Source organism: Emys orbicularis, chromosome 1, assembly GCF_028017835.1.
Source record: "Emys orbicularis isolate rEmyOrb1 chromosome 1, rEmyOrb1.hap1, whole genome shotgun sequence".
NCBI lineage: Eukaryota > Metazoa > Chordata > Testudines > Emydidae > Emys > Emys orbicularis.
This window is the reverse complement of record NC_088683.1, coordinates 26,668,239-26,680,369: the sequence shown is the minus strand read 5'-3', so window position 1 is coordinate 26,680,369 and position 12,131 is coordinate 26,668,239. Positions and strand designations below refer to the sequence as shown.

The 12,131-nt window shown below is 42.1% G+C and overlaps 1 protein-coding gene across 1 annotated transcript in view; it reads right to left on the bottom strand.

Annotated features, from left to right (window-relative positions):
- MAGI2 (membrane associated guanylate kinase, WW and PDZ domain containing 2) overlaps nt 1–12,131 on the bottom strand; it is a 1,116,794-nt gene that overhangs the window by 93,769 nt on the left and 1,010,894 nt on the right. Inside the window, exon 12 of the mRNA XM_065403425.1 lies at nt 8,614–8,803. Within this exon, the coding sequence (XP_065259497.1) occupies nt 8,614–8,803 (190 nt within the window). The remainder of the gene's footprint in view (nt 1–8,613; nt 8,804–12,131) is intronic.

The window sequence follows — 12,131 nt, the reverse complement described above, 5'->3', positions numbered from 1 at the left end:
TTGTTAAAGAAGGTGTGGACACTTCTCAAGGTTAAGCCTCTCAGGACCTCCATGTACCACCCTCAAATGGATGGCCTGGTGGAGAGGTTCAATCGAATCTTGAAAAACATGTTGAAAAAATTTGTAAGCACTGACCCTCACAGTTGGGACCAACTCCTGCCCTATCTTATGTTTGTAGTAAGAGAGGTCCGCAGCATTTTCCCTGTTTGAGCTGCTTTATGGCCGGTGACCCAGAGGGATACCTTCTCAAGGAAACGTGGGAAGAGCAACCATCCCGAGTCCAAAATGTAATTCAATATGTGTTAAAAATGCATGAATGACTACATCAGGTGGCCAGGTTCACCCGAGAGAATCTGGAGTGGGCCCAACAAACACAGGCTCACGACTATAATAAAGGAGCCCAGGAGAAAGTCTATCAACCCAGTGACCGGGTCTTGCTATTGTTACCCAGCTCTGAAAGTAAGCTCTTGACCAAATGGCAAGGGCCTTTCGAGATCATAAGACGAATAGGGGACATGGACTATGAGATCTATTGCCCAGATAAGAGAAGGGAAAAATAAATTTTCCATGTAAACTTGTTAAAAGCATGGAAGGCACATGACTGTCTATTTATAGACCCTCCCACCCCGGACCTGCCGGATGACTTGGGATCAGAGGTGAAATCCCCAGCAGGCACTGCAGATGTACCCATAGCAGAATGCCTCCCTCCACGCCTGCAATGGCAGACCAGAAATCTTCTGGGACACTTTGATGATCTCTTCTCTCAGCCGGGTTGGACTCATCTAATGGCCCATCAAATCAGGATGAATCTGACTGCCAAACCAGAACACAAGACCTACCGAGTTCCTGAAAAGCTCTGGGAGGCTCTAGAATAAGAGGTTTGGGCAATGCTGGAGCTGGGGGTTATTGAGGAATCTCAAAGCCCTTGGTGCAGCCCAGTGGTCCTGGTGCCCAAACCAGATGGCACCACCTGGTTCTGTGTGGATTTCAGGGCCCTAAATGCAGCCTCACAGTTCGATGCTTATCCTACGCCCCGAGTGGATGAACTCTTGGATCAGCTTGGAAAGGCAAGGTACATAACAACATTGGACTTAACCAAAGGGTATTGGCAAATACCCCTTACAAAAGATTCCCAGGAAGAAACTGCATTTGCCACCCTCATAGGGCTGTCCCATTTTATAACTATGCCCTTCGGATTACATGGGGCGCCAGCCACCTTCCAACGCCTAATGGATCAGGTACTGTGTCACCATGGTCAATTTGCAGCTGCCTAGTGATCTTCAGTGAAGATTGGTGGTCACACTTAACGCACGTAGCATCTGTTCTTCAGTCACTGAGAAAGGCTGGGCTCACAGTGAACCCAAAGAAATGTAAGTTTGGTATGCAAGAGACCAAATACCTTGGGTTTCTGGTAGGGAATGGGAAGATACAGCCCCTACAAGCTAAAACCGCAGCTCTAGAAAAAACTCTAGTTCCAAAAACAAACCAAAAAACCAGGTTTGGGCCTTTTTAGGACTGGCCAGTTATTACAGTCAGTTTATCCCCCATTTTGAGACACTAGTGGCACCATTGACAGACCTGACCAAGACGTCGGTACTGAATATGGTACTATGGACACAGGAATGCCAGGTGGCGTTTCAAAGCATAAAAGACATTTTGGGGCAGCAGCCAGTGCTCCGATGCCCCTACTTTGCCTTATAATTTATCCTGCACACAGATGCGTCCACTGTAGACTTGGGTCTGTACTGTCCCAGAACTTCCAAGGGACAGAACACCCAATCCTCTATCTGAGGAAAAAAACTTCAGCTGTGGGAGACTAGGTACTGCACCATAGAACGAGAATGCTTGGCTACCCGCAGGGCAGTGGTGGCACTGTGTTACTACCTATTTGGAGCCCCGTTTGAACTCCTCACAGTCCACGCTCCTTTGAAGTGGATGCAAGCCATGAAAGACACAACCCCCCAGATTACATGATGGTATCTGGTGTTGCAATCGTACAACCTTCACAATAGGACATTGCCTGGGGTCCCAACATGGGAATGCAGATTTCTTCTCCCACACAGGGGTCGATACTGTTTTCGGGGAAATGCCCCCACCCTAATCCTTTCTGCGGGGAGAGGTATGACAGGGTATACCAGACCCTCTGAGGCCCCCTGCTGGAGGACTCGTGGCCCTGCCACACCCCGCCCCCAAAAAGGGTAGCGGAGAGGGTCCTCCTTCAAGCGGCCCAGAGAGACTGTGTGGGACATAGCCAATCGGGGCCCAGCAGCTTAGTATAAGAAGAGCTGCAGGACCAGAGGCAGTTCAGTTCCTTGTTGGAGCTGAAGGAGTGTGGATGGTGTGTGGCTGGCTGACAGAGCTACAGGACTTAGGATGAAGTTGTGCTGCCAGAAGCCAGGGACAGTGAGAAGGAGCCCTGAGCTGGTTGCTGGGACTCCATTAGGACAAAGCCCTGAGGTAAGGGTGAAGACGGTGCGGGGCTTTGGGGAAGTGGCCCAGGGAATTAGAGAAGCCGTGCGACATAGTTAAAGGGACACAGCCAATAGCTGTGAACTACAGGGTCCCTGGGCTGGGACCCGGAGTAGTGGGCGGGCCTGGGTCCCCCCCCATTAGACACTGGGGGGAAGTGGCCTGGACATTGAGGCACCCCAGAGGGGAAACTGAACTATAGTGGCCCAGGACTGTAAGCCAGGAAGCCCCAGGAAGGCGAAGTCATTGTCTCCAGGGAGGGAGCCCTCGGGCACTGCTCTATCCCAGAGCAGGGACAATCTGAGAGAGAGCATGCAGATGTGTGCATTTGGCCAAGGCAGTGCTCATGAGAGGTGAATGCATCCCGTTACAAGCACACACTTATAGATGATGGATTTTTAATAACTGACAAGTACATTACTGCTACTTTGATCAGAAGAAAAAGCAACATGAGAGATTTAGAAAGCAGGAATTTTTGGCCTGCCAGTAAAAGCCGGAACTGTAGCTGTCCACATTTCACTTCTAATAAGAGCTTATTGCTAGTTGATCACATTCTTTCTACTGGCATTTCTGTGTCACCTCAGCAGCCTTGGACTCATGTATGTATCTTAACCACTGGAAAGAAACATTTCACTTTAACCCTTTCATTAGAGTAAAGTACAATGGAATTTCTGTTGCAAATCATTTATACCACAAGGAACATTATGCCATATAGAGTCCTGACAACTTTTCACATCAGAGCTTGACTGATGTGTTACTGCAGAGTATGCTGGGCAAACTGTACCTCATAAACTGTATATTTACAACAATCAGTATTTAATATAGAAAAGTAACTGAGGGAGGATGGGGAGAACTTACATAACATTTCATCCACACCATAGGAGAGTGTCTGTAAAGTGCTTTGAGATCTTCAGATGAAAGGGGCTACATAAATACAAAGTAATACTAGTATGATATAAAGCTGAGCTGATCTAATAAATACAGATTAATTGTGAATATGAAAAAAATATCAAGTACCATCCCTTTCTTCCCAAATGATTCCACAACAGGATTAGTTGGATTTTTGGGGGAAAATAAAACTTTCCCCTCATGTCATGCCATGAGATTGAGGCAATAAGTCTATTTTGGGATGAGTGCTTTTTCTATAAATGTAATTAAACTTTTCTTTTAAACTTTAAGTGTAAGCATGATGAAGAGTATCAAACTGACACAACCATCTGCTATGAGGCTTGGTGTGTGTTATTTTGAAACCCTTTCCCCACCCCCGCAACCTCCACTTTAGCTGACAATCCTTTGACTGGTTAACAGGTTCCCTGCACTTTGTTTTTCACATTGCCAATTTGTTGATCTACGGGTATGAGTCACGCTTTGGGTATGAGAGGTCCTGGATTCAAATCCCAGATAACCCCTTGCAGGGGCCTAAGTTGGTCCTATACCTTTAAATTAAAAGGGTGCGTGGCTTAGTTGGCTAAATGTACCTGTCTAGCAGGGCTTACCTTCAGCCAGAGCTGTCTGGATCAGAGCTCTGGTAAATATTTTTAAACCCGCAGGAGTCCCGGTGCGTCCCCTGGGGCAGAAGCCCTGAGCCCCAGTGCCTCCCGCAGGGCTGAAGTCCTGAGCCTCGGGGCTCCAGGAAATATTCTGTGAGAATTTATGCCATGCTGCCTAGTAACTATGAGATCCTAGGTTCAAATTTCAGCAGGGCCTGGAGTGGGTTTCTAGGGATTATTAATTGGATGTTTTTCTAAAAGATCTGCTCTAGGAATTATTCTAGGAGTTCTATGGCCTGTGTTATACAGGAGGTCAGCCTAGATTATCACAGTGGTCCCTTCTGGCCTTGGAATCTATTAATCTATTACATAATACATTAATAAGGGGGGAAGAATAATCTGCTTGATGAATTCAAAGTGCTAAAGAGCTGTGTCCATGACATCCATAGAACTAAAATGGCAGGAAGAATGGAGACACTGCTGGGCTCAGAAGAATGATTTAAGGTTGTGGGGTAAGACTGTGGGAGGAAGAAATTTTCAGTTATTAGGATTGGGGAATATGCACGTGCTTTCAGCTCTCAAGCGTTAAATAAAAAAATTTGAAGGATGACATAAGCAAAGAAGAATCAATTAAAACTTGGGAAAACACTGGTTTCAATATATCTTGTTCCAGAGATGCATGAAACACCAGGATGTTCCCAGCACACTGGGAAGTACTGTTACTGTAGCCTTGTGTGCTTGTTTCATTTTGGGTCCAGTTCTGGTTCATGACTTCTATGTCTCTGTCTACAATTATCTATAATTTCCAATTGCCATTAGGGCAGAACTCAAGTGAAACCAAACATTTAAACAAATATGGTCAAGAAAGTCTACCCAAGATTGTTATCCCTTCCCCAGATAGGAACAACACTGGCATGGCACATGCTACTGAACACGGTAGACTAGAATCACTCACAGAGCAGAAGGAGTGGTGAGCAATGAGAACTAGAAACCTAGTCTAAGGACTCTCACCCATGTGGGTCAGAAGATTTTTTTTGATGGATGAGAAGAACTCCTTCTTGGTATAAAATCACCTATTTGGGGACAAATGCCCTACCCCAATGTTTATACTTGACTTTGGATTGTATTCATATTTGAGTCATGTTCAGGGCTGAATATGAATTGATCCTGTGATATTTGCCTCCACTATTATTTAGCTCCAAAAATATGGAGCTCTTCATACTGGAACCTAAGATGAAAGCAGATCTCATACTGTTCATTTACGTATTTCCTGATTTTCACTGTATTTTTTTCAGTGTTGCCAAGTAATCAGTTTATAGTCTGCACTTTTCGGATCTTGCCATGATGGCTTCACCCCAAGAGGCTGCTCAGGCTCCGCTGAATTGAAAGTGCAGGGCTCTGCTAAAATACTTCATTTATTATAGAAACTACACATATGGGGAGCAATTATTTGCAAAGGGCTGCTCTCTCCTTAAAATGGTACATCAAGTCAAATATATTTTGAGCAACAATGCTGAGTTACCCAAAATACTTGTTAATGATGGACATCTGATAAAGTGGGTTTTAGCCCACGAAAGCTTATGTCCAAATTCGTTAGTCTCTAAGGTGCCACAAGGACTCCTTGTTGTTTTTGCTGATACAGACTGACACGGCTACCACTCTGAAACCTGACTCCCTTTTTACTTTCACTTCTCTTTAGAGTCTTCCTCAGAAGACAGCGCTTTGGAGAAAAACATATCAGCACTGACATTCTTTCTTTTCTTTTTTTTTTCCACTAAAGCCCTGAGAGAGAGTCATGTTTAAAAACTGTTTGCAAACTTTGTTCAAATATGGCTCCGCTAACTCTTTTCTCAAATCTCCTTGGCTTAGTCCACACTGCAATCAAACTGACTCACATTTTCAAACAGTTTTCAAATACAGTATGTATCTCTCACGAGTGTAGGTAGAAGCTCAAGTGCAATTTCTACAAGTACTGCTGCCAGGAGGTTCAATCGAGAATAACTTTTCAGAACAGTGAAAGAGATTGGATTATTAATGAATATTTATTATCAGTATTGAAGTAACAGCCACAAGATGGTAGGCGCTGTCCACATATGCACAGGAATACAGTTCCTGCCCTAAAGTGTTTATAATCTAAAGACAAAATTTTCAAAAACGGATGCCTAAAATTAAATTAAATTCCCAAGTCCATATATTCTGGATATTCGGCACTTCTGAAATCCAGGCAAGTTATTTATATATATATATGAACTTGGGAGCCCAACCTTAGGTACCCATTTTTGAAACTGGCCTAAGAAGACAAGCAAAATACAAAGGGTGAGATTCTGTGCTGCTTCTCTTGCAATCCTGGGAAAGTGGGGACAAAAGTAGCTTCAAACTCCCAGGATACTGATGGGCTACTAAGAATGCACAAAGTGCTACATGCCTATATGCCAGGGCTTGCATGAGAGAGTGCACAGGATATCCAAAGATGGTCCTATGCAAGGCCTGTACTTGAGAAATTCTTCACCAGCTTTAGAATCACAAAAAGGGCCATAGCTGGGTGAAAAATCTCACTCAAAGAGCGGGGAGGAGAAAGACACAATCAAACTGTGTATAATTTAATATACACTCAGGCAACTCACCATTCCAATACATGTTTATCAGGCCCACTGTCTGTCATTTTGTGTAATAAATACTCAACTCAACTATACCCAACTACTCCCTAACCTATCCATTACTAATTGGCCTGTTTTTTGGAAGTAGCACAGAAGAAATAGATTACACGGAGGAAGAATTTGGTGGAAGAAAGAGTAGTGGCTTTATGTATCACTTCAGAAACATGTAGTGTGCATATGGAGCTATGTGGAAGAAAGTGCAAAGATGGTACTGGGAGGAGCGGAGTAGGGAGCAGTCAAAGCTAACATCATTGGCTGAGTGGAGGGGATGGCGGGCGGTGTGATAAGAGACAAGAACAGAGGATAAGGGAAGGGCAGAGATGTGAAACACCTTGAAGGGTTGAACTTGATACATTGGAAAAGGGGTAGTCAGAGAAGGCATCTGGATAAAACATACAGAATGATTGGTGAGGCAAATGGTTTTGGCAGCAGCATTTTGAATGGAGTGTAGGGGTGTGATGTGGGCATAAGAAAGGCCATATAGGAGAAGGTTTCAGTAATCAAGGGTCTATACAAGAGTTTCAGCTGTGTGGACAGAAAGATGAAGTTGGCTCTTAGAGAAGTTGTTATGGAAGAGGTAGCAAGATTTGGCCCAGCCTGGGTATGTACATCAATGGAGAGAGAATTGTCAAAGATAACTCCCAGGTCAAGGGCCTGGATGATGGAAGAATGGTGACAAAGTGAAACAGTGCCAAAGAATGGAGAGAGTCTGTCATGGAATGTGGGGAGGAAGGGTAAGGAATTTAGTGCAGATTATCCTTGTGGGTAATTATGCTGCACGACTGAGAAATGCATATCTTATTTCCAGATCACTGATTTTAGATGGAGACAGGGCTACTTCAGGGTACTTTGACACAATCATTAGATAATGACATAATTTAAATTCTCTCTTTCTGCTCCTTCAGATATTTATATGTAATGTTCTGAACACAGATTTCATGAGTATTTACTAAGTTATCACATTTCACTTCAGAGTGGCTTTATATCAATAGTGATTGAAACAATTCCCTTATTTTAGTGATATATAGTAGAGATGGTTCTGAAACGAAACTATACCAGGCACTCCCAAACTTTGTAAAAGTTTGTTCCTGAATCTTAATCTGAACTTTGTTGCTTAGGACCATCTCCAATACACAGGGTCAAACTGATGGCGAGGGAGTTAATCTGGATCTATGCCAGTGTAATTCAGTGCAATATTTTGCACATAATTTATACATTAGTTTGAGAGCCTTCAAAGTGAAAGGTGCTATATACAAGCATAAGATATGACTATAAGAACAAAAATCTTAAAGAATAGCACATAATATTTAAATGTTGTTCTTAATTTAAGAGCTCTTGTTTACATACAGTATACAATTTTTATCTAAAAGGTTATGAGAGCAAATATAGATGGGATAACATGTCTTTTCCTTGATGTGGAATACATGCAATATATTCCTTAAGAACATGAAAAAAGAAAATAAGGATGAGAAGCTGGAGAGAGTTTTGTTTTCCATAAGTCTTCAGGTATTACAGGTTAGTGGATTTTTAGCAGCAAGTATGGTATAACAACTAGCAGAAAGTCACTATAAGTAAAACCAACCAACCAACCAACCAACCAAAAGTTTCCTTTTTAAACTTCAATCTAAGGGTAAGAAAAGCAGGACAATTTAATGGTAAATTTGCATCACCTTTTCAGTTAACTACAAAGAAGATATTTTGATGTATACTGTTCTTCTTTGAGGACTTACGATTCAGAACAGGGAAGGGGTAATAGCAAGAAAACAAACTTGTGTGAAAGCCAAAGCGTAAACGTGTAAAATTTAGACAATTTTAGGATAAATGTATCAAGGTAGAGTTTGAATAATTTTTAATAGTATGCAATAATTGGGTTCATATGTGAGTTGCTTTAAACTACAATAAATATAATTACATAAAATATGTCAGCCTTGACACATTCATAGGCAAATGCTTAAAATAATTAAATGCTCAGCAGGGTGAACAGGGCTTTCACTTACGCCTACTTTCATAAATAGCTCTTGACTTCTCATATAGCTCATATGGGTCGGGTTTTCTTGGATCAAAGGCCTCTGTTGAATCAGGAAACGAACTCCTGTGAAGGGTGGGTGGAAAGGGAATACTCTGTGGTATAGCTGGAGCAGATAAACTGGTCTGAGGGCTGCCTTGATTCTCCCATCGCTCCATCATCTGTAATAAATATATACAGAAAATAAAAAATTAAACATCTTTTCACAAACCATGACTACTTCAAACACTCTAGAGAAAGTGGCTTCAGTTACAAGTGTGGTAGATATACATATATTTTGTAAAGTTAGAAAATCTTCTGGGTATCTTTGGGGATGAAAGGAACTTTAAATATTATTTTAAAGTTACTTAAATTAAAAGTTCTTATTCCAAGGTCTTGGTGCGTATAGATATATCAAAATACACAACAAATGAAGAAACATCTATCATTAAAAAAAACCAGCCATGTCTTTCCTGACTATTTAATGGACCCATCACATATGTACAAAGCCTTCCTTGTCTGATTGAGCCTCATTCCCACCCTGCTAGGAAATCCCAGGGAAATAGATGAGCTTTCCAGTATTCCCTGAAGGCTAATCGAGTCTGTCCAACCAAAAGGGGATGCAGTAATTTCCAAATTTGAGGATTCCCCATCCAAGGCTCCTTACTACCAAATCCCTCTATTTTAAACCAGAGGCCCTTAACCCAATGACAGCTGCATCTTTGTCACACAAAGACAGCGGTGAGCTCTCAGGCAGCTGAGTCCCTCACTATTTGGGACCCCATTCTGCAGTACTACTCAGGTTGAGTGACACTTACTCAGAGACCTATTTGCTTCAGTGAAGCTACTCACATAGATAAGTGCCTCTCAGGGCAGGTCTTCACTACGGGGGGGGTGTCGATTTAAGATACGCAAATTCAGCTACGCGAATAGCGTAGCTGAATTCGACGTATCGGAGCCGACTTACCCCGCTGTGAGGACGGCGGCAAAATTGACCTCCGCGGCTCCCAGTCGACGGCGCTTACTCCCACCTCCGCTGGTGGAGTAAGAGCGTCGATTTGGGGATCGATTGTCGTGTCCCGACAAGACGCGATAATTCGATCCCCGGGAGATCGATTTCTACCCGCCGATTCAGGCGGGTAGTGTAGACCTAGCCTCAGTGTGACTAAGAATTTTTGAATTAGGCCCACCAAGATTTATAGGTTAAAACCAACATCTTAAGGAATGCCTTAAGCATGAAGCACCTCTTAACAGGCAAGCAGCCACATTCTCCATGAACCTAATTATCTGATTGATCCCAACATGCAACTTATGTAGAGTGCATGACAGTAGACATGAGGAAGGCTTTGATTACTGTAAGGAGGTCTGCACTGGAAAAAAGGGTTGCATCTTTTTAGACAAAGGCCAATGAAAAAGAGTAGTCTAGGCACAGCTATTACTTGAACATCCAGTTGCAGTGAAAACTTTAATAGCACCTTCAAATTTCAAAGCTGAATAATGAAAAGTGAAGATTCTCCCTCAATCCAGGAGTTTGATATAATCCTTGTCATTTCTTCTGGTTCCTTCCTTCCACATAAAACATCTCCAGTCTTATTTAGATAGAGTTTGAGAGAGTTAGTTCTCATCCAAGTACACTGGATAGGGGGATCAATTCCTCCAGACAGTTTAGACAAGATGGAGATACACAGCAGTGTGTGATATGTTGAAGGCACTGAAGTCCAGGGCTCCTCATTGACACTTCCTAGTGGCAAGGCCTCAAATACACAATGAACAAGAGGGGGGGGGGGGATAATATAGGATGCAATGGTATCCTGCAGGAGAAAGCCCTTGGATTTTACCATCTGCAGATATGTCTGCACTAGAGTTTTTATTTGAAACAACTGTTAACTAATTAAGTTTAGGCTTGGAAGGATTAGATTTTTATTGGCAAATGTCGATTTCACCATACACACAAACCAATGACAAAATATTTCCACCAGTGATAACTGAAATGTAAAGATAGGCCAACTAAGAAAAATGCTGCTGGAAAACTTTGAGTTTGGTTTAAAGCTATTTACTTTGTACATTTTGACATGTGATTTTGACAATTTTTGTTTTAACAATTATAAAGCTTTAACTTTTTGATACTCAGCATCTATTGTCAGTAAATAACTATTGTCTGATATCCCCCCATAATTTCCTGCAACTGTGAAAATGTAAATCAACAACATTTGAAAATGCTTAAAAATTAAGTTTGATATTATCCATTGAAATTATAAAAAAACAAAAATTGAATTCTGCGATGCCCATTGAAGTTGTTAGGTAACACATTTGTATGTACTAGTCTAGTCTAATGTAGACAACTCTTAAAAATGAACCACCCAAGTGCCACTCCATGTACCCTGCTAGGGACTGAAGCTGTGTCAGCAGTCCCTTACTACAAATGGCATCAAAGGCAGATGACTAGAGTTATACAATGAGTCTAACCTATGAACGCTGACTCCATCCCTTCTTTCAACCTACACCCTCAGAAAATGCCTGGTTTAGCTTTGCAATATATCCTGAAGATCAACAAAGTTAGACTCTTTCATAGCAAGAGTGTGCGGAGTAAAGTTTCAGAGTCAAGAGCACTCTGCAAATAAATACATCTAGTGATCATTAGCTGGAGTGTGTCAGCTGATCTCAAATGCCTGAGTTAGTATTTCCACAGAAAAGTGGTCTTCAAAATACACAGGACACATATCTTGGGCCAGATGGAGCTACAATGCTTTATACCTTCTGCGGACCTGATCCCTTATATGTAGTGGCTACATAGTTAAATTTGTACTGAAAGTCATGATCCAACATTCTGTTACTAACTCTCTATACTCCATAATACTGTACTATGTTTCAGCAAGGCATATTATTTCAAGCAGTAATTCAAGACGTTTCATGTATTCCTAACTTGGATACTTAGTGCTATGTCTCTCTTCTGTTCCATCTAGAAAGGAGTCAATCTCTGCTTTTGCAAAGGTGGGTTCAATGAATATGAAGACAGCTGGCTCCTACCCAGAAGCTAGTCAGCCAAAATATCACAGATAATTTGTGCTGGTCAGAAAAGGGCTTTTTTTCCCCTGTGAAAAATGTTGATGAAAAGGACAACAACAACAACAAAAGGTTTTGAATTCTCCCCCCCCCCCCCCCCAAAAAAAAACCAAACTGAAATTGTTTGATTGGAAATGCTACTGCTGTGTCTCATGACAGTTGTCGTTTGGATGCCTCATGCTTCCATTCTCTTCTATAAGCTGGGCTGGACTTCATCTCTCATGAGGCACCATGGTGTATTATTTTAGTGAACGGAGATGGTGCATTATGGGAATGTCTGGCAATGGTGTATCATGGTAGATGTAATCCAGTTGGGGAGCCCAGCCCATGAGTACAATGGGGACACTAAGCAACAAAAACTACAAATTCTATGAGGCACAACAGTGTTATATCTAAATTGAAATATTTCAGTTTTCATTTGAAAACTGAAAATGTTTTGGGTTTTGA